Genomic DNA, 24009 nt, shown 5'->3' with positions numbered 1-24009 from the left:
AGAGGGTTCTTCTAATATGTAGCAATAGAAGAAATAATGATTATGAAAAAATATTAGTTCTGTGAAAATGGTAGAATAATATAAGAGGCTATACACTCATGAGCCAAAATATTATGACCAACCTACCTAGTAGTACATGGTGCCTTTTTTTTTGTCTGAGATAACTGCTTGCACCTGTCTTGGCACTGACTCCACTAGACTATGAAAGGTGCCATAAGGTATTCTGGAATAGACAATAACATCTCAGTCAGAGAGTGAATGAAGCACTGATGCTGGCTGGCAGATGCTGCATTCCATATGATCCCACAAATGTTTAATGAACTTCAAATCAGGAAAATTAGCATGCTTATCATGATGCTTATCATGCATGGCAATACCTGGTCCGAAACAATCCCCAGTTAAGAATTATTAGTGGTCAAGGCGTTATCAATGGGGATGAGAGGACTTAGTGATGTCCATGAGAACAATCTCTAGCAATGTTCTGATACTCTCTTGATATATGGAAGCAGAATGCAATTTCTCAAGCAGACAAAGAGTAAGTCATGCAAATATTGAATGCAATATTGATAAAGATCTCAAAGAAGGCATTTGTTAAGAATGTTGATTTAATACACTGCAACATTTGATGTGGTAAGGAATCTGTAGAACACAGAGCATGGACATGATGTCTTAAGATTTTTAACAGCCCCATTTTTCCAACCCAGATAATGGTAAAACAGATTATTTAGACTTCTGTCTGCTTCATGAATAATCAAAAAAAAAAAAAAAAAAAGCTGTTTTTTTCTCCATTTTTAATGTTAATTAAATTTTCTAGTTTGGATGAAGAACCATTCCAAGTCACAGATTGGGGAAAAGTACTGTTCATAGTGTGCCATAAATAATGCAAGTGGGGGGGGGGGGGAGGACTAGTACCTTTTATTTAATGATATAATTTATTCTGCACCATAGAATATGTATCACAAAATCAAAGAGTAACAATATCAACAGGAAAATCTTGTTTAAATTAACAGTAGGTTTTAAAGGTTTGTTGGTAAACAATGAAGCTATCCAATCTGATCATTCATCAATTAGGACTAAACAAAGATAATGAATTTTCTCTTAAAATTCATTGAGTTCACAAAATGAGAGGCTGAATTCTCTGTTAAAGTAGAGAGCAAATTTTCTTTGAAAGATTAAGGCATTTCATTAATCTGTATACAATTTAGAATTGGGGTCCGGGGCAGAGTAATCTGTTGACAAGTTTCTGGAGGTTGTAGTCCAGCCTGGACTGGAGGCTGTTCCACAGAATGAGGTGGATGGAATGAAAGAAGACTGGGAGAAGTAGTTTTGGTAATTATGCAGTTCGACTGTAAAGGAACATTAAGCAGCTCTTGCTCAAGTTTCTGTAGATCTAGCAGAGATGAGAGGCATTATGCCTTAGTTCTGCTGAACAGCGGCATGGAAGTATCTGTAAAAGATACCCAATGCAGAAATTGATCTTCTACAAGAAAGTGTCTGAAGAGAGCCTGCAAGAGATACATCATTAATCAACTGAATTGCCAAGAAAATTATATTCTTGTTTAATCTTTTATCCAAGTGTAAGCAAACATAATTTGCACATGAAGTATCTTCTTGACTAGGCTACTTGTAGAGGATAATGACTTCACGTTAATTGCCTGAGTATCCTCTAATGCAAAGCAGACATCCTTTCAGGAATGTATAATGCTATATATAAGGGCCACCACCCAGACTGATTTTGACCTTTATTGAGGTCTCATCATTGGGAACCAGAAGAGATACCATAGTTGAAATAATGCAGTAATATATCTCCCATTCACTACTTGTATAAATGTGTCAATATCTTCTAAAGAGAATAAGGCTGTTTTCACTGACAGTACATTTCGCATATGTCTGACAGCAAATACCACACTCACTGAAAATTTTTCAATACATGTAGTATCTACTAAATGAGACAGTCTGTAGAGATCAGCATGAAAAAAACGTCCAAGATGAGGAAAAACAGTACACACACAAATGGGGATTAGCATTTCATACCATTAAAGAAAAACATCAGGTACTTTGGGAACTCATAGGAATGCCATATATACTGAATTCGACCAATATATACATAGATTCAAAGAAACTGCTGAAATGGTATGTTCTTCAACTCAGTGTAACAAAACCAGGTCTCAGTTTAAATCAACTTTGGTCAGTAAGACATCAAACACCTGCATAGCTGTGAATTAGTATACAATAATCATTACACAAAACAATGAGCCATTTTTACATAAAAATTACACAAAACAATGTGTTTGACACCTTGATGCTATGTTCACCATCTATTGAGGTTCATTCAAATTATGAAAGTTGTTACTTTAGAAATCACTCAATAAACATAATTTTTTCCAAGTTTATTGTTTATTCGGAAGATATATATAATAAGTCATAGGAAACTGGTAGATTAAAAAATTTGATGTTTATTTGTGGTTCCTACCGGATAAGCAATAATAAAGTATTTTTTAAATGTCTAACTTACTGTTTTGAAATGCTGGCCATATGAAAAACAGTCACTGCATATGACCATTGCTCTAGGTCTACATTTAACATAAATACACAGAGATGGGATGCACAATATAAAATATATAAATATTTTTTTGAGTAATAAAATTTTTTGAATTTATTTACCTCTTTCTTTGCAACTGACTCAGTCACTGCAGATATTGGTGATGATTTAAGCTTTGCTAAATCTAATATACATTCCACCAGAGCAAGAATGAAATTTAATTTAGCCAAGGTTTCATTATGCTCCTTCTGAAAATAAAGTTGTTTAATATCAAGAATCATTTACCATTATATTTCTTATGGCATTTTATTGTTTTATTATATAAAAGTATTATTCAGTCTTTACTACACTGCTCTAAACAATTAGGGGATAATTGTAACTATTGGAAACTTTATACATAAATAAATATTTCTTACTTATGGCTAGGATGTAATTGATGAGATATTGTTTAAATAATCGATATTTATTATAAATTTAACAAATTATACATTTTAGCGTGAAATAATTTTAACAACAAGAATAGCTAAAAATGCTTTTGTTAATTTTTAATAGGGTGTATGGTTTCCATTAACAGCCAAAACAGTGGTACATCTTGATTGCATGGACCAGATAAGATGATCAAACAGTTCTTGTGGGATATTTTTGCACTCTTCTATGAGAGCAATTTCGAGCTCTTGAAGTGATCGTGGCGGCACCAGTCGAACAGAAATGCATCTACCTAAAGCATCCCAGGCATGTTCGATTGGATTACAATCCAGAGAACAGGCAGGCCAGTCCATTCATTTAATACCTTCATCCTCAAACCATTCTTGTACCAATTGCAGCAGAATATGGACGAACTATAGGTTCCAAAATCTCATCACAATACCTCTGGGCTGTTAACACATTCGCTGCCACGCTACTTCGGCATAGTCTGTTCCTGTACGCTGAGTAATTTTACTTCTTCAAGGTCAGTACGGTAATCTCGTTGCCGGCGGTAAGCATCATACGAGTATACTTGTAGTTGGCTTGTGCAGAGCATATACCATCTATGAGAATACACAGTTTTGATGCTAGCTCCACAAGCCAAGCATTTTCACTTCTTCAAGGTCAGTACAATAATCTCGTTGCCGGCGGTAAGTGTTATATGAGTTTACTCGTAGCTGGCTTGTGTGGCTGGTTTACCAACTATGAGTATACTCATAGTTGGCAGCGAACGTGTTAAGGAACCACTTCTGATAAAAATAGAGATCAGTATGGTACCTATACTTATTGCAGCCCATACCATTAAACTCCCACCTTGATGTTAGGGTCTTTCATGAACAAACTGTAGATTATTTCTTGTTCCACTTGCACGCCATATTAACATATGCCGGTTATCTGGTTGCAGACTGAACCTGGACTTGTCACTAAAAAGTACACAAGCCCAATCCTCATGTTCCTGTGCCCAAATTCTTCAGGCTCTTTTGTAATTTGCAGTAAGTGAATGCAAATCACTGGTCTGCGAGCATATAAACCTATGGCATGAAGATGGTTTCGAACATTTCCTGTCTCCAGAAATGATTCCAAAGTCGCAAAATTATGCTTTGAGATTCACACCACACTTGAGCAACAACTTGCTGCATTTGTCCAGCTTCTAATCAACTAATGGCTCTCCAAGTCATGGATTCTGGGATATCATGTTGCTCTGCCATTTTTAACAAAATAATGGGTGGTGGGTTACACAAATTTACAATTGAAGTGATAATTATGCACTGTGGAAGTGAGCGCAACAAGCCATGCTTTTATACCCTCCATATGCTAATATGGCTAAGACACATTTTGACAAGACTTAACATGATCTTGCACGCAGTTGCATGTTCTACACTATTATATATTAAGAATATTTTAAAATAAATGTGTTACATTTGTAAATTATTTTTATAACTTTATAATTTACAAGAAAACCAAAATATCCCCTAATTGTTTTGAGCAGTATATTTAATTTTTTTTTTATTAATGCAAGAATGAAGAAACAGTTTAGGTTTTAATCAAAACAGAACAACATAAATATTACAGAAAAGTCTCAAAGACTAACTTGGCATGGAACTTTATTAATAAGGAGGATAATAACTATCGACCAATCAGGATCTCAGGAGTGGTGGTGAAGATTTTGGAAAAGCTGGTTATGGCTCGCATTCAGAAATGGGTAGACAGAGAATGTCTACTTTGCAATGAAGCATGAGTTTACTAAGGGAAGGTCATGTTTTAGCAACTTGCCCATATTCTATTTTAATGTTACCACTGAGTTAGACAAGTGAAATGGATACACCACGATACTTTGGATTTTACTAAAGGAATACTGTTGCATAAATTGGAGAATATGGGATTAGTGGTATGTGTGTGTGTAAAGGGGGGGGGGTGAATCTGCAACTTTCAAGGTAACCGGTGGTGTGCTTCAAGGATCAGTGCTTGGTCCGTTGTTGTTCAATCTGTATATTAAGAAGGATTTGACATGTGACATACTGCTATTTGCTGATGATGCTAAGAGGAGTAATCAGAAGTGCTGCTGATATTCAGTACTTACAGAATGATTTGAATAGGCTGGAATTGTGGGCATGTGACAAAGGCTGCGATTTCAATGTTAATAAATGTAAAGTCATGCAGTTTAGTGCGATTAGATATCCAATATCGAATTATATTGGTTGGATTATGCTTGAAGAAACTGATGAGGTTAGGGATCTTGGAGTTTTAGTAGCCAAGAAGTTGAAGTTCAAGGAGCATATAGCAAAAATTGTAAATACAACTCAGAGAACAATAGCAATACTGAAACAAACCTTGACATGTAAATATAAAGAAGTCATTTTGTCATTTTGCCTCTTTACAAGGCTATGATAATACCTCACTTGGACTATTGTGCACAGGCCTGGTCTCCTGGCTTCCGTGGTGATTGTGATACAGTGGAGAGAGAGAGAGAGCAAAGGAGAGTATCAAAATGATATCAGGATCGTGGAATACTGATTATGAAGAGAGATTGAGAATTTATAGGCTGAAGACAAACAATGTAAACAGGAGAAAGAGGGTGATATGATTGACACTTACAAACTTCTGAAAGGGTTATACAGAATTTCAGAAATGAGTTTCTAATAATTAATTTAGTTTAATCCTTTATCCAAGTGTGAGCAAACAAAGTTTGCACCTGAAAGTATCTTCAGGTCTGGGGTAAGGTGGTACAACACCTATATTCAATATTCTGAGTTTCTTTCTCATCTCTGAAGAGAGCCACCAAATTCATAACAGTACCATTGGTCACGAGAACCCTTAGTGAAAAGCACTAATACAGTGTAGATATTTAATTTTATGAGGAGTGGGGAAAGGATGCGAGGGCATCCATGGAAGATGAGAATGAATACTGTCAGAATAGTGCATGATTAGAATGGATTGCCATTGGATGTTGTGTGCAAAAGTCGAGTAAATGAATTCAAGAACAGGTATGATAGCTGGTGTGCATAGTATGGCCATCCTCGATGAGTTCCTGACTCTTGGGAGTCCATATATCTACACTGTATTAGTGCATTTCACTAAGGATTCTCGTGACCAATGGTACTGTTATGAATTTGGTGGCTCTCTTCAGAGATGAGAAAGAAACTCAGAATATTGAATATAGGTGTTGTACCACTTTACCCCAGTCCCGAAGATACTTTCAGGCGCAAACTTTGTTTGCTCACACTTGGATAAAGGAATAAACTAAATTTATTATTAGAAACTCAGAATACTTCAGCATCTTATGTTTGAAAGCTGTGTTTCCATAAGCAAAATCATAAATTATAATTCACATGGACAACTCTAGGCATTGGTAGAGAAATCTGATAATTAAGGTCATTCAATATCTAATCAAGTGAACTGCTAGAGAAATGCTAGCCACCCAGGTCACAAAAGAGACAAAGTTCAACTTAGAAGGAATGTCATCACTTGCAATATTTGATCAACATATAGGTAAGTCATGAACACAATGCATTAATGAATAAAAAAAAATCCTCTGGATTCTTGAAACATTGTATTCAAACATTTCAACCTGTTTATGCATTTTTGTATGCATTGTGTGTTAATTATAAAAAAATGATGTTTTGTGTAATAAACAGCATTTGTGAGAAAAGAAAGTTAAATTGCAAATATTATATAGCAAAATGCACATCAGAACAAAAAATGAAAAAAAATTACACCAATATAGTATAGTATGATAATGAACTTTAATAGGAAGTGTTCAGAAAAATACCTCCATTAATGTTTCTTCAGGTAGCTCAGGTGCAACAAATGTTAATGGTCCTTCTAGAGCACAACAAGCTTCATTAATTACACAGGTAGTTGAACTGCGTCGTACCCTGTGTGGAGAAGAACTTATTTCATCACTTTCAGTGCTAGTCCAACAAAGGTAGGAATGATGATATGGAATAACAGCTGTTCCTGGAGGACTCTGTGATGCTAAGATGATTCAAGTATTTTATTTTATATGGTAATTATAATATAATTAGATCAAATGAAAGTGAATCAAATATATATCAACATGCAAGTAGCACAACATTAATAAAATGCAATCAGACATCCTTTTAGGATATCTGGTTGCATATTCCCTCTTTTCATCCAATTCCCTCAAAAATATTGAAGGTTTATTTTTCACTTGGTTAGAGTATAATAAATTTAGTTTAATCCTTTATCCAAGTGTGAGCAAACAAAGTTTGCACCTGAAAGTATCTTCAGGACTGAGTTAAGGTGGTACAACACCAGGGCAACTCATTGCAAAGGTGGAGCAAGCTACCAACACTCCTATCTCAGTATCTCCTATAATGCAAAACACATCTCCTTGCAGATATGTCTAATGTTATGCATTAAGGGAATGGCCACTACCCAGACTAGTTTCGACCTTTATTGAGGTCTCTTCAGTGGGAGCCAGGCCCGAGTGGAGATATCAGGCAGAAGCAATAGCAGGTCATCTCTACCTATAGGAGTTGCCAATTGGTGTGCCACCCTTTTTTAATAAATTACTTTGGATTTAGAGAAAGATGTTGAAGGTTTATTTTTTACTTGCTCCACCTTTGCAACGAGTTTCCCTGGTGTTGTACCACCTTAACTCAGTCCTGAAGATACTTTCAGGTGCAAACTTTGTTTGCTCACACTTGGATAAAGGATTAAACTAAATTTATTATACTCTAACCAAGTGAAAAATAAACCTTCAACATCTTTCTCTAAATCCAGAGTAATTTATTAAAAAAGGTGGCACACCAATTGGCAATTCCTATAGGTAGAGATGACCTGCTAATGCTTCTGCCTGATATCTCCACTCGGACCTGGCTCCCACTGAAGAGACCTCAATAAAGGTCGAAACTAGTCTAGGTAGTGGCCCTTCCCTTAATGCATAACATTAGACATATCAAGCAAGGAGATGTGTTTTGCATTACATTATAGGACATACTGAGATAGGAGTGTTGGTAGCTTGCTCCACCTTTGCAACGAATTGCCTAGTGTTGTACCACTTTAACCCAGTCCTGAAGATACTTTCAGGTGCAAACTTTGTTTGCTCACACTTGGATTAAACTAAATTTATTATACTCTAACCAAGTGAAAAATAAACCTTCAACATCTTTCTCTAAATCCAGAGTAATTTATTAAAAAAGGGTGACACACCAATTGGCAATTCCTATAGGTAGAGATGACCTGCTAATGCTTCTGCCTGATATCTCCACTGGGGCCTGGCTCCCACTGAAGAGACATCACTGAAGAGTATAATAAATTTAGTTTAATCCTTTATCCAAGTGTGAGCAAACAAAGTTTGCACCTGAAAGTATCTTCAGGACTGGGTTAAGGTGGTACAACACCAGGGAAACTCATTGCAAAGGTGGAGCAAGTGAAAAATAAACCTTCAACATCTTTCTCTAAATCCAGAGTAATTTATTAAACAAGGGTGGCACACCAATTGGCAATTCCTATAGGTAGAGATGACCTGCTAATGCTTCTGCCTGATATCTCCACTCGGGCCTGGCTTCCACTGAAGAGACCTCAATAAAGGTCGAAACTAGTCTGGGTAGTGGCCCTTCCCTTAATGCATAACATTAGACATATCCGCAAAGAGATGTGTTTTGCATTATAGGAGATACTGAGATAGGAGTGTTGATAGCTTGCTCCACCTTTGCAACGAATTGCCTGGTGTTGTACCACTTTAACCCATGATAACTAATATTTAAGGAATTGACAGCGTATACTAGAAATATAGATTAAATAAACTTTAATATATACTTTCCGATATTTCGGCGAACGTCATGTTGCCATCTTCTTGGGAACTTACTACAAAGACACGTGCACACAAGTACTAATAACAGCAAATGAGACTGAATCTAGGAGGCTAGCGTTTTCCTAAAGTCCTGATGGTGCCCCCTGGCGGGCTATATTGGTAGTTCTTGGCCTTTGGGCTGAAGTTCTTCTGATAAAAGTTTCCCAAATTTGGGGCAGTCTCATGCATCCAAATTTGTTGAGGTTTGGCATGTTCCTAAGAGCCGAGGCTGATTCCATGAATAGTCTTTCATACTTGAACTTGCTGCGGTGTATTACTGTGGCTTTCTTCCATCTTATTCTGTGGTGAGTATCCAGAGCGTGGTCTGCAAGCCCAGAGTGGCTGTACTGGTGAAATCGGATGTAATCCTTGTGTTCTGAGATTCTGATATTTGCTGTCCTGCCTGTTTGGCCAAAGTAGGACAGTTTACAGCTGCAAGGGACCTGGTATACACCAGGTAGGTCTAGGGGAAGTGGTTGGTCTTTGGTGGAGCGGATAAGGATTGTCAGTTTTCTATGTGGTCTGTAACAAGTGGTCAAGTCATGTTTTTTTAAGATATTATTGATTTTTTCCGAGGTGCCTTGGATGTAGGGAATGGTGATGGATTTAGAGTAATCTTTTTTGTGAAGGGGAGGGAGTGGTGGGTTGTGGATAACTGGGTTAAGTATTTTTTGGATTTTTTGGAGGGGGTAGCCGTTGGCTGAGAAAGTGTCACGGATGTGATTTAGTTCAGTGATTAGGGCTTGATCATTAGAACAGATTATTTTTGCCCTGTTGAATAATGTCTTAATAACTCCATATTGTTGTGACGGGGGGTGATGGGATTGTTGGTGAATGTATCTGCCTGTATGGGTGGGTTTTCTATAAACTGAGAAAACCAAGGTTCCATCAGGTTGGCGGGTGACTAGTGTGTCTAGGAAGGGGAGGTTATTGTTTTCTTCTTTTTCCAGGGTGAATTTGATTCTAGGGTGTTGGTTGTTTAAGTGTGTTAGGAAGGAGAGGAGTGAATCCGGGCCATGTGGCCAAATAGCGAAAACATCATCAACGTAGCGAAGCCATACGGTAGGTTTTTGTGGGGCTGAGTTTAAGGCTTTCTCTTCAAACGTCTCCATGAAGAAGTTGGCCAAGGGTGGGGAAAGTGGTGAACCCATGGCTGTCCCCTCTATCTGTTTGTAGAATTTTTCCTGCCAAACAAAATAGCCTGAGTTCATTGTAAACTGAAATAGGGCTGAGATATCGGGAGGAAATTTAGCTTGGATTAGCTCTAAGGTTTCTTTGAGGGGGACATTCGTGAATAGTGAGGAGACATCAAAACTGACCATTATGTCATTATGTTGGAGTGTAAGGTTTTCTATACTGGCTTTGAATTGGGCTGAGTTTTTTATGTGTGATGGTGTATTGCCAGTATAGTGTGAGAGCGCTTTGGCTAAATGCTTGGCTAGTTTGTAAGTGGGGGAATCAATGCCATCCACTATGGGACGTAATGGCACATTTTCTTTGTGTATTTTTGGGAGCCCATATATGCGGGGGGGGTCTAGAGTTATAGGGTTTTAGTCTGTTGGTTTTGCATTATAGGAGATATAGGAGATACTGAGATAGGAGTGTTGGTAGCTTGCTCCACCTTTGCAACGAGTTGTCCTGGTGTTGTACCACCTTAACCCGGTCCTGAAGATACTTTCACCTGAAAGTATCTTCAGGTGAAGATACTTCACTAGTCACACTTGGATAAAGGATTAAACTAAATTTATAATAATCCCTCAAAAATAATAGACATTTTCTACAGCACAGATATATATCTATTCATAAAATCAATTTAAAATTTTTATTTTTCAAAATTAACACAAAATGCTCTGTTTTACACTTAGAGAAGGACAGGAAAAGTTTATTATTACTACAGTATTATTTACTCAGACATTTTCCTGTAATCTAAGACGAATTGTAGGAGGCCTGCAATAACCATTACTCAGACAGTAATTATCATACCTCGCCTTGAACTCCTTCAGAGACAAAACACTCACAACCCATTCATGACCATCCAAGCAAAAAATATAGGCCAGACACCCATGTTATTACCAACACTCAATACACAATTTCAAGGGATGACCCCCTTCTCTTCCTTCCTGCTATGTATTAAAAAAGGACTTAGGTGTATAATCCTATAAAATCATTTTAATTGTTTATATTTTTGACATATTCCCTCTTTTCTGTCTTTCCAGTCCACAGACCTTTAATCTCTTCTCATAAGGAGCATTCTGCAGAACTTGTCAAAATCTTAGTCACCTCTAGATCCCCTTCCTTCACTTCCTCATGGAATACAGTAACCATATCTGCATGTTTAGTTGTGGCCTTATTAAAGCTTTATAACAACCTCCCTATCCCTGCTTGTCAGCGTGTTCTTCAACAACCTAGTAATCTGACGTGCTCTTTTGGCCATCTTTGCAATAAGCCTTCTAAAACTTCAAATCTATATGCCAAATCACTACAGTTCAGTTCCATCAATGCAGTACACAGCTTGTAATCTCTTCATCACATTATGCTTGACCACATTAAAATGGTTCCGTAGTGATTTAAGACATCCTACAGGATCTCTGCATCATCTTCTATGACTATTGCTCTTCCTAGCTTTTCATCATCAGCAAACAAGTGGATATTTTTCCCTATAGCATTTTCTACTTCACTGATATACAAATTAAACAGCAGTGGACCAAGTATTGAGGCCTATGGTACACTATTGGCAATCTGATTTACAGTACACAGAGAAGAATCTGGAGAATTACAAACTCAAAACAACTAAATGAAGGTACAAAACTAACAAATATTGGATTAGATAAACGGAATGATAATTTTCAAAATCTAAATACACAGAAAACAATAAAATAAATAATATATACAAAGATAATGATCTTTATGAAGAGGATAACAAAACTTTTGAAATAATAATAATAATAATTTAAAAAAAAAGATAATGAACAAACTTTTTGAAAATTAAAAAATAGAAAATCATTTGGAATAAATAAGATACAGAATGAACTGCTAAATATGGAGACAAATAATCAGCAAAAGAATGTGATATTCTAAATGCAATATTTAAAGAAAGAATTCCAGGAAGTCCAAAGAATCATTGCAGGAAGTTGAACACTCACAATAAGTATCACACTTTGCTTTGAATACATTCAGTGCTGGAGCGCTCACTCTGGCAATGCATTCCACTCATTCATCACCTTGTTAAGCAAAAAAACTTTGCACTTTATTGCTCATATGACATTTGTACAGTTTCCATGGTTGACATCTCATTCTCACATCACCCATTATCCTATGCAATAATTTCCCTGTATCTATTTGATAGGCTTCTCTTACCAACTTAAAACATCACAATCATATCACACCTCCTGCTCCTCCTCCTATCCACCAAGCTCTGAAGACTGCATTCCCTCAATTTATCCTCATGCTCAATATTTCAGAGTCCTGAAACAGTCTTAGTTATTCACTTCTACACTTTCTCTAATATTTCTTCTCACCAATATAGCCAGGTAATGAGATCTGACAACAGAAATTCAAATGAGTCCTAATTAGTACATTGTACAGTGGAACTATTACCTCCTTATTGGCATTCTTTGCATTAAAGAATGCTGATGCAAAGTGTCTTGTACACATCGGCATTCTTTGCATTAAAGCAGCAATTTTCTGGGTAACTCTTACAACTTCTGCAATGTGTCTTGTAAACCTCAGTTCTCTATCCACCAAGATCTCTTGCCTCTTTCACCTCCTGAACCAAAGTTCCTACAATATGGTATATGTCATTCCATTCTTCTCTGGCTGAACTTCATAACTTCACACTTTGAAATGGCATTCCATTCAGTCCAAAGCACCAATCTATTCGTATCCTCTTGTATCAACATATCAAAACTTCCTGACATTGCTCTTCCTAAGCGAGTATAATCAGCAAACAACTGAATATCTCCTCTTGCCCCCCCCCCAGAAAAGAACAAAGAACCCTGTAGTACTGCACTTGTCAACTCCCCCCCCCATAAATGGGGAGGGATACTGCACCGCTATTCACCACTTGTGGATTCCCATCAGTCACTGTAACCAAGCTACCAAATGACTATCCATTTCCATCCTGTTCAATTTCAACAATAGTTTATCATCTGGTACTCAAATGCTTAGTAAAATCTGGATAAACCACCATATAAGCATCTCCTCTGTTCAATACACATCACCTTTTTATAAAATGTAACCAAGTTACTAATGCATGACCTCCCTTTAACAGAATACTATACTATATACTATACTATACTATGCTGCTCACTCAAAAAATTTCAATTCCTATCAATCCAGGTTTGTATTTTGTCTCTAATCAGCCTCTCTCAACACTTTCACCACTACATTTGATATACATGCTGGCCTATAGTTTGATACTGAGTTGAATTCTCAATGCAGTGGCATTATTTTTCCTTCTTTTCACTCTTCTGGGACTGTTTCTATTGTGCAAGAATCCTATTAACATTCAAGTCAAGGGCCACCAGCTCTTTCCCATAATGTATGTGGTGATATTGGTGTTAAGAGGGAAAATAACTGAACAGTAAGTATTTCTCCTCCTCTAGCTTACTGAACCTCTAAGGTTTTTGCTTCAAGTGCTACCCTTTTCTTACTTGAACTCTTCTGGTTCAGCTCAGGATTCCCATTATAGTTAAGCCTGTTTTGGATGTTATCCTCCCAGCATTGCCACAGTTTTCTCTAGGTTACTTTCCATAAGGCCTCATCTTTAATGCTTGTTTAGCATTCTGGTTATTTTTCTACATCTCATCTTCCTCTTTTACCTTGCAGTGTCAAGGTTGTTTCTACATACTTATGAATATTTGATTTTATCCTGGTTGACTGGTCATTCTAGTTTTTCAGCATTTTCTCCAACTAGCAGATGTCTGCGTATAGCTAATATTAGTGTTCTACTTGTTATCTTTTAGTTTACTTAATACATTTTTTTAAAAACTAAAAATAGGAAGGAGGGTGAAAGGGTATCTTCTTGCTTTAATCCTGTCTTAATAGCAAAAGTTCAGGTCTGATTCCATTAGCTAATCTGCTTTATCTGTTAGCAGTGCAAACTGAAATTATTTATATATACTATCTTATGAAGTATTTCAAATTCAATGCTCTACTAATACTCTCCAAAAGCCTTTCTTTACAATCATGCTTGATATTTACCTATATTTTCTTCAGCATATAGAAAGATTCTTTTCAGTTATAATATTAGATAAGTTTGTAGCTCCTGTCAACCTGTTTTTTTTTTTTTCTTTCAGTTTTTAATTTCATAGAATTTTCTTTCATTACATTATGGAAGCATTATGGAAGATTCTAGAACATTATGGTATTGACAACAAAATCATTAGGATTATTAAATCTTTTTATTCTTCATCTGATATGAGAATTGAAATTAAAAATTACAGCAGTGAATCATTCCAGGCAGAGCGAGGGGAGGGGTAAGACAGGGATGCATCTTGTCCCCTCTTCTTTTTAATTGTTTTCTGGAATATGTCATAGATTAAGCTCTTTATGAATATGACACTGGAATAGCAGTTGGCGGACTAAGAATAAATATCTTACGTTTTGCAGACGATATCGATCTTCTGGCAGAAAGTGTTAAATTGTGATCGATAAAATTCCTAAGAGAATTTATGATTTCATAATTTAACAAGCAAAGACCCTATAATAGAAAATTTGCTTGCATCTAAGAGTGTAAATTACATATATGTGAACAAAATTAGGATATATTAAACAAAAAGATAATAATTGTGAAAATTCATAAGAAAAGAGTGTTATTCCATTATGTAGAAAGATTACTTAAGCTAGTTAAATATTGGCAGTGAATTCTATGGAAAAAGAACGTTAATATATGATTAAAGCAGTATACCATTCCTCATCATCATCATCATCATCAAATTCCTGCCATGTACCCTCAAGGGGTGTACAGGATATGACAGTACTACATGAAAAAATTACATCATTACTAACTTCCTATCTACAATTTTCCTCCAAATCAGTCTGTTACTTGTCAAGACTCCAACATTATCAGATCTTATATTTCTATCGTCTAAGGCACTTTGTACCGTATCAATCCACCTATATCTTGGTCTTCCTCTGAGTCGTTTTCCTGCCAACCTAGCAGAGAACACTTGTTTTGCTAATCTTTCCTCTCTCATTCTATTTAAGTGACCATACCATCTGAGATTAGCTCTGCTAACGCATTCCTGGATGCTGACAATGTCAAGTTCTTTCCTAATATCCTTGTTTTTAATATGATATTGCCATTGATGCCATCTGTTCACGCCTCTAATCTTTCTCAGGACTCTCATATCTGCGGTCTCTAGTCTTGGTCAAGTGTTTTACTTCTGACCCAGCTCTCAGATCAATAAGTTAAAATTGGTTTGAACACAGTCTTGTATACAGCTAATTTAGTGTTCCGACTAATTTCTTTCTTATTCCATATGAATTTATTCAATTGACTTCCCACCATACCAGCTTTGCTGATTCTGTTGTCTATTTCTATATTTAGTTTACCATCTTCAGTAAAAATTGTGCCTAAGTAGCTGAAATGTTTTACTTGTTCCACAGGTTCTCCATTCACAACACAGTTGACATTTTCAATGATTCTGCCTATTTTCATTGTCTTTGTCTTTTTATTGCTGACCTTCATACCATATCTATTACAACAGCTATTCAATTTAGTCAGAGAATCTTGCAGACTTGTAGCGGATTTATTTAGAAGTATAACATCATCTGCATAAAGCAAAGAGCTGACATTAACATCTCCAATTTTGATATCAGGTTTAATACCACATTCCTTCATAATGTGATCCATATAGATAATGAATAACAGAGGGGATAATGTACATCCTTGTCTCACACCAGATTTAACATTAAACCATCTTCCTGTACTTCCTTCAATTCTAACTGCTGACTCACAACTCAAATAAAGACTAAGTATTGCTTGATATAATGCCCCATTCACACCATATAACTGCAGCGTATTGAATAGCTTCTCTCTTGGCACCTTGTCATATGCCTTTTCCAAATCGACAAAACTTAAATACAGATCTTTGTTATATTCCCATGCTTTCTCGACTATTTGTCGTAAAGTGAAGATCTGATCCTGACAGCCTCTATTTGGCCTGAATCCAGCTTGTTCTTCACCAAGCTTTTCTTCCACAATTCTTCTCAACCGTTTCTCAAGTATACTTGCATAGATCTTGCCAGGAACACTCAGTAGGGAAATACCTCTGTAATTGTCACATTCAGTTTTATTTCCCTTTTTATATATGGGTACTATAAGAGCTCTACTCCAATCATCGGGAATTCGTCCCTCTGTCCAGGCTTTCTGAACTATGCAGTGCAGCCACTGTAAGACTCTTATACCACCATACTTCAGCATTTCTGGTCGAATATCATCTACTCCTGCTGCCTTTCCACATTTCAAGCCTTTGATGGCTTTTTCTACTTCAAGTATGGATATGTATTCCTGACTGCATGCCTGGTCAGTGTTTTTTATCACTGTGCTGTCATCACTGCTTGTTTCATTTAGCAGTTTTTCAAAGTAATTACTCCATACTTCAAGGATATCTTTTTCTCCTGTTTTCATTTCACCTTTATCATCTCTAATTCCTTTTACAGCACTCTTTCCTCCATTCCTAAGCTTCTTCAACAACCTCCAGAATATTTTGCCACCTTCTTGATATTTATTTTCTATATTCTTGCCAAAGTCCTCCCATGACTTTTGTTTAGCTAGTTTTACACACGGTTTAGCTTTCTTACATTTGTCTCTGTATTCTGTAAGAATAAAAGCTGACTTATTTGCCAGGAACTTTTGATATGCTTTCTTCTTTTCCTTCACTGCCTCTTTAACTTCCTGTGTCCACCAGGGAGTTCTGATTTTTTTATCCTTGCACACAACCTCACCACATGCCTCTCTGGCAGAATCAATCAATGTTTCCTTCAGAGTTTGCAACTGAATCTCCAAGGTTTGATTCCTGTTCTCAAACTCTTTCATTTTCTTTTCAATAATATTTCTGTATTTTAGTCTACAGTTCACATCTGAGAGCTGCTCAACTTTTATTCGCTTTAAAACTTTCTTACAAGTTATTCTTTTCAATATGAAATTCAATTTTATTCTGCTCAAGACTAAATAGTGATCACTTCCAATTTCAAATCCTCTGTACACTCTGGTGTCCTGCACCAGGGAGAAAACATCACTATCAACAATAACATAGTCAATGAGACTTTTCTTATTCCTAGCCTCTTCTCTCCATGTGAATTTGTGCACATTTTTATGTTGGAACATGGTGTTAGTAATAACCAGTCCATGTCCTGAGCAGAAATCCAACAGATATTTGCCATTATTATTAGCTTTGCTCTTTTCTCCAGATTTTCCCAAAATATTTTTGTATGTCTCACAATCATTTCCTACTCTACTATTTAGATCCCCAACAAGGTCCAACTTTTCCTTTTTCATTGTGTCAGTTGCTTTTTCTAAAGCCTCAAAAAATTCCTCCACTTCTACCTTAGTAGAACCTTCTGTGGGACCATAGGCACAAATAAGTCTCATTGTCCAGTTCGCCATTCTCATATTTGCCCACATTACTCTACTTGAGACTGACTGCCATTCAAGAAGATTAGCCTCGTATTTTGTGTTGAATACTATGGCTACTCCTTCTTTTCCTTGATTGTCATTGCCTGAATATAACATTTTGTATTTATTGCTCAGAAAGATCTCACCAGTTTTGGTCTTTTTTGTTTCAGTCACCCCTATTATGTCGATCTGGTACTTATCTAATTCCTCAGCTAGCTCCATTTCTTTGCCATTCAGGCTTCTTACGTTGATAGTACCGATCTTTAACTCTGGTGATGTTGAGTTGGGGTTTGTTTTCAGATTTGTTCCAGTAGCTGACTTTTCGCTGTTCGCCCTGGTTCCCTGGCGAAAACAACGGGGGCCTTGTTTAACCGGGCGACGCCCCAGCCGGCATGAAATTTTGTCATGTTGTACCATCATTTTTTATTTTGGTTTAACCAATAAGAATACAATTTGGTCGGCTAAATCCCAAATTGCCAGCCCATCCTCGTTCGTTCAGTATCAAAGTAGATACCCAACAGGGTGCACCACGAGAAGGTGAGGATTGGACATTAGGTCAGAAGCCCTGGTCGGTTCTCCGCATTCCTTTAAAGGCTATGTGGAGGTCTCCTCTCAGTTATACAGCTTTGACCCTTAAGCACCCCGTATACCATTCCTAGGAATTAGATAGACAAAGCTTAGATGAATGACTCACAATTTTTAACGATCATTGTAGCATAATCCAAGGCCAGGAGCACAGGATTAAAGGAAGTTGCCGCAAGCATATCGTGTGCACACGGCACATGATGAGTAGGCAGAAAAGAAGAAATCCTCTACTGAGAGATATCGCGTCGAGCACTGTCGATGAGTCGGGGGGGGGGGGGATTATGGAAGGTGCCGAGATATAAAAGAGTTAGGACCCCCCCCCAATGAGGCTTTTTTCCTGGTGGTTTTGATGTGTGGACTTCGCGAGTGGAGGGACGGTTCCAGAGCGCAAGGGGAAATCTCTGCACTGATGTCCGGCAGAAAGAAGGAAACGGAAGACGGCGTGTATCCACGGGAAAGGTTATACGTTGCAAGGTCCGAGGTGAATCACATTACTCCGGAAGAAAAGAGTAGTCTGCAAAGAGGTCTCAGAATCTAGGTAAAAGGGCAACATGTGCGAAAAAGTGACTTTGCCCCAAGAATCTCATTGAAAAGAAGGCATGACCGACTGAAACAAATGGGCCTGCATATGATCGAGGAATCCTAGATACTAACCCCAGCATGAAGAAATCAATTTGAGGGTCCAAGGACGAGTAAAGAAAGGAACAAGCACAGGAGATAACTATTATACAATATCATGAAATTTTATTGTTAAATAGTGTAAATGAATGATATGTGAATCAAGATCTAAGGACTTAACAAAGATAAAATTTAGGATTATAGCAAATTATAAGTTGTGAAAGTAGACAAGTGTAATTTAAAGAGTGATAACCTTAGGATGTGTGAATAGGAGGTGATAATGTATGTTTACTAGGCTTTAATTAAGAGAGTTATGAGGATCTTATGTGTGAAGTAATATGGAACAGCTCTATTGTTAATCCTATGTGAGTTATGAGAATTTATTGCTTGTATTTGATAATTATGATAGCACATAAATTTGTAGTTTAGAAATGATCTTTCCCAGACTTCCATGAACTGTATATATGTTAGTATGCTAAATAAATCTTTTGCTTACTCTGATTCAGTTGTTTGTTAGTACTATCCGATGCACCACTTGCTAAACATGCGAACCTAAGCAGGAGATTTGAGTAGTGTGTCTACGGTCACGGTTGTTAGTCACTGAGGTACAGCTGGGTATTCACTTCTTGTTTAAGATTTTCTCTTTTAAACTAATTGTCCTAAGTGGTGCAGCAATAACAAATAAATGTCTTAGAATTTAATGAGAAGAAAAACCTCAGAAGCTTTGTTGCATTTGGATTTTGGCTCTACCCCAGGGCAATTCCCTTTGTACTTAGATAGTACCCGTGACACCAATGGGTGAATAAACATAGAGAGCATAGATATCAAAGTTATTAAGAAAAGGTGACACAACATAAATGGCACAGCCAATAGGATGTGGTTTTTCTTAAATAAATTTTAATTAGAGACTAACCACAGAAAGTTGGTTTCAGATTCTAAACAGACAACTGAAAGGCAAAGATTGAATTAGAATACTTTTGAAATTTCTTAGTGTGCTTTACTGTTAACTTAGATGCAAGCATGTCAAAGCCATCTAGTAGTTCAATAATGGAGGACAATGAATTTTTTCAATGCATCAATCCCCAACAAGTGTTCCCTCTGTTCTCGGGCGAGGATTCTGATGATGTCATCGCATTCTTCAACTACATAGAAGAACTAAGAAAGGCTGGAGGATGGACTGAATTTCAGCTACTGGTTTTGCTCTGTAAAGCTGGTAGGGACAGCCAAAACCTTCCTATACTCCTCTCCCATTCTAAAAGAGACCCTGGAGTATTCAAAGTTTAAAACGGTCCTAATTTCTCAGTTCTCTAAATTGGGAAGTTTGGGCCTAATTTATGGAAATGCCAGAGGTGCACTCAGGACAGGGAGAGTGTGTCTGATTTTCAGAACAGATTACTAATGGTGGCCGGTACCCTGAGTGTCCACAGTGAAGAGAAACCTCACTTGGACTGGGCTGTCTTCCAGCAGTTCAGACAAGGGGTAAGAACAGAATTAAGGGAGACTGCTTTCAATAAAAAGATAACAAATGACTGTTACAATAAGGTCAAAGAACGTGAACAGATGCTTGGAGACATCCATCCTGCATCTGCCCCTGGGTTTGTAAATATGGTCGAAGAAGATTGCAGCTCAGTTAAAAGGCTTGAGCAAAATAAAGAATGCAAGGACAAGAAGGAAAATTTTAAAGTGAAAAGGGGAAATGAAAGCAATGACAATCAGGCAATAAATAAATTAACAGTCTTTGCTGAAACAGACAACATCAGATCTATTGTAAGACAGGAACTAGAAATTCTCCAGAAGCCCGTCATGGAGCATTTAGACGAGGTGATGAAGCAACTGGGAACAATGTCTATAAAGACCCCAGAGCCTAGTAGTAGAAGAACTGAAGAAACCACAAGGTTAATTCGTGAGGAGGTTGAGCGACTACAGAGGCCCCTTCTCATCCAAATAGACTCAGTAATGCAGAGACTAACAGAAATCACCTCCCAGGAAACGACAGTACTTCCATCAAATCACAGAAGAACTAATGATCAGAGCAATAGAAGAGAGCCTCCCAGGTGTTATAATTGCGACAGAATTGGGCACTTTGCTCGCAATTGTTTCAATGGCAGGAGACGCCTTAATAGAGGTCATAATGAAGAGCTTGGGTCTCACACATATGCTAATAGGACGTGGAGGAAAGGACAAAGAATAAGAGGGCAGTCTTATGAAATGATGGTGAAGACCAGTGCCTTACTTGACACTGAAGCCCAAACCTCTCCATCATTTCTGAAGACTATTTTAAAATATTAGAACCCTATATTAAGGACAAGATTACTTACCTCAAACGATCCATGAGAATATTTGGGTGTACAGCCTCTGCATCTCATGCATCTAAATCTGTGAATCTTAAAGTGTACCTACCTGAATTCAGAATGTGTGTTTGGCATGAGTTTCTGGTCTTGTCAGAATCTCCTCTCCCACACATAAAACTGATTCTGGGTAATGATTTTTTGATAAGGTACAACTTTAAGTGTGATTATGCAAGGAAAGAAGTATATCTCCTAGGAAGAAGGCAAGACATTAAAAAGGGGTTTGAACCAAAATCACATGAGAAGGAAAGAAACTCACCCAGAATTAGATCTTATAAAGGGAGCCTTGAAAACCAAGTTAATAAATCTATAAGTGAGCTAGCAGGTGATAACTTGAGCATGAAGGAGCACACTTTGTCAGGAGAGACAAGCCCTCATGTAAATGATGTGTCCATTGTAGTAGGAACATCACAGGGAAATTCTGTTGATAATTGGAGCTTAGATGCAGATGAGATTCAGCCAGATGTCTTAGAAGTAAATTATTTTAGAGTCAGGAAAGGATTAGTTGAAAGGAAGGGATTCAAGGGGGAAGATTATGCTAATGATAAACTAAGTGAAGATGCAAACAACCACAGAGGCACACGGTGCTTCTACAATCAAAGAAATGGATAAGGAGCAGGAAATCCTTGACAAGGACCCCCCCCCCCCAGGAGAGAAGGGGGACACACAAAGAAAAAGATTTTCCAGATGCACCACTTATGTGGTGCATCTGGAAAAATTTTAATATGTGAACAAAATTAGGATATATTAAACAAAAAGATAATAATTGTGAAAATGCAGAAGAAAAGAGTGTTATTCCATTATGTAAAAAGATTACTTAAGCTAGTTAAATATTGGCGGTGAAATTCTAGGGAAAAAGAACGTTAATATATGATTAAAGCAGTGTACCATTCCTAGGAATAAGACAGACAAAGCTTAGATGAATGACTCACACTTTTTAACGATAATTGTAGCGTAATCCAAGGCTAAGAGCACAGGATTAAAGGAAGTTGCCTTTAATTCTGCAAAATCCAAATGCAACAAGGAAGTTGTTGCATTTGGATTTTGGCTCTACCCCAAGACAATTCCCTTTGTACTTAGATAGTACCATGTGACACCAAGGGGCGGATAAACGTAGAAAGCATAGATATCAAAGTTAATAAGAAAAGGTGACACAACAAAAGTGAAGAAAAATTACAAGAGATAACCAGCCACATTTTCGGAACATTAAAAAAAATATGGATTATACATAAACCTACAAAAAACAAAAACAATGATAACCTCAAAATCAGACATTAAATTCTTAAAGATACAAATTGGCAATAAACAAATTGAGAATGTAAACAAGTTTACTTATTTAGGAAGCATGTTGAGTCAAGATGGTCGTTCAAAAACCGACATTAAATACCAATTGCTAAGGCAACCGTGGCCCTACAAAAGTTAAAACCATTGTGGGGAGATAACAGAATAGCATTCACAACCAGACTAAGACTAATTGACACCTTGGTGAATTCTGTCCTCTTGTATGGGTGTGAGGCCTGGACTTTATTGAAGAAGATGAGAGGAGACTCCTGTCTTTTGAAATGAAAATTTACAGAAAACTTTTGAGAATCCCCTATACCGCTCACGGAACCAATGAAAATGTCTGAAAACGGATTGATTCAATAGACTGGAGAAAAAGAGAAAATATTCTGCCAGTCATCAGAAGAAGACAGATGAAATGGTTTGGACATGTGGAGAGGGCTAATGGCATTCCAAAGCAAGCACTAGAAGGAATCGTTCTAGGACCAAGGGTTAGGGGGCAACCTCGATTAAAATGGACTGATAATATCAAAAAATGGACAAATTCCTCCCTTTCTCAACTTGCATCATGAACAAGAGACTGAGATGACTGGAAGAGGCTAACCAAGACTATGACCCAACAGTCCATTTAGGAACTATGGGAGAAGAAGAAGACTTATCATAAGTTGTTTGTGGATTTCTTCAACATGTTCCTGCTAAAAATAATTTTCAGATCTAATTCCATTAGCCAATAGCATGCTTTAATTGTGAGTGTGCAAATTTTGATTAAATTTATTATCTTATGAGATATTCCAAGTTCATTTAATACTCCCAGAGGCCTTCCTTTGGAATCCTGCTCAATATTTATCATTATAAGATTCTTTTTAGTATAATATTAAATAAAAGCGTTCTAATTTTCAAGTTCATCATTGTTTCCTTTTTTATATGTTGGTATGATTAGCGATTCTTTTCTATTCTGAGAGTATCTCTTTGTTTTCTCATACTAAATTTAGTATGAGAAAACGAAATTTTTTTTGGCTACTGTACCTGGTACTTTGTTGTTTCTTTGTACTTTCTGTCACTTAGAAATATTTAAACCTGTCATCCAACAGGTTTAAATATTTCTAAGTGACAGATGTAAGTTTTATGTGCAAAAGTTTCAGCAGGTCCATCAGACTTCAAGATGTTGATTAAAGTACTCATTTCATCTCTAGTAGCTGGTGACTGTTAATTGTTGTTTTCATATTTGGATCTGTTTTTAATTTTTTTTTAGTTTTTTTAATTTCATAAGAATTTTCTTTTGTTATTTATAAATTGTTTCTGGATTTCTTTACCTATTCATAATTTTTTATTTTGTCTGATTGTTTTATTGGCTTGCTTGTTGCTTTCTCTCTGAGTAGCATGAATATCAGGTAGATTATTAAGTCAATTACGTCTATCATTTTCTCTTTTTCTCTACTGTCAATTCACATAGTTTTACTTTGAATTCCTTTTTTTTTTTTTTGTTCTGCTGCTATTTTATGCTGTCCTTGATAAGGTTCAGATGTTTTCCGTATTTTCATTCTCTTTTAACTTCTAATTTTTCGATTTTTGCTTTAACTTAAATCGCATATTTTCTTCTCTCCTCTGTTTTATCTGGTTTGGTAATATTTTATCTCAATCAATTTGTCTGAAAAATATTTCATATATTGGCCTCACACACAAGAGGTCCGAAGACCTATGACAAGATAATGCAATGGGTGGGTAAGTGCTT

At 36.8% G+C, this 24009-nt stretch overlaps 1 protein-coding gene across 1 annotated transcript in view; it reads right to left on the bottom strand.

Moving 5' to 3' along the window:
* LOC150095623 (serine/threonine-protein kinase unc-51-like) overlaps positions 1–24009 on the bottom strand; it is a 393781-nt gene that overhangs the window by 50645 nt on the left and 319127 nt on the right. The window contains exons 19-20 of the mRNA XM_090409927.1: positions 6777–6982; positions 2665–2790 (exon numbers count right to left, since the gene is read on the bottom strand). Coding sequence (XP_090266053.1) covers positions 2665–2790; positions 6777–6982 — 332 coding nt within the window. The remainder of the gene's footprint in view (positions 1–2664; positions 2791–6776; positions 6983–24009) is intronic.

This window comes from Typopeltis vanoorti, chromosome 20 (genome assembly GCF_054136105.1).
Source record: "Typopeltis vanoorti isolate ZY-2024b chromosome 20, IOZ_Tvanoo_1.0, whole genome shotgun sequence".
Lineage (NCBI taxonomy): Eukaryota > Metazoa > Arthropoda > Arachnida > Uropygi > Thelyphonidae > Typopeltis > Typopeltis vanoorti.
Note: the sequence above shows the minus strand (reverse complement) of the source record. Positions and strands in the feature narration are given on the sequence as shown.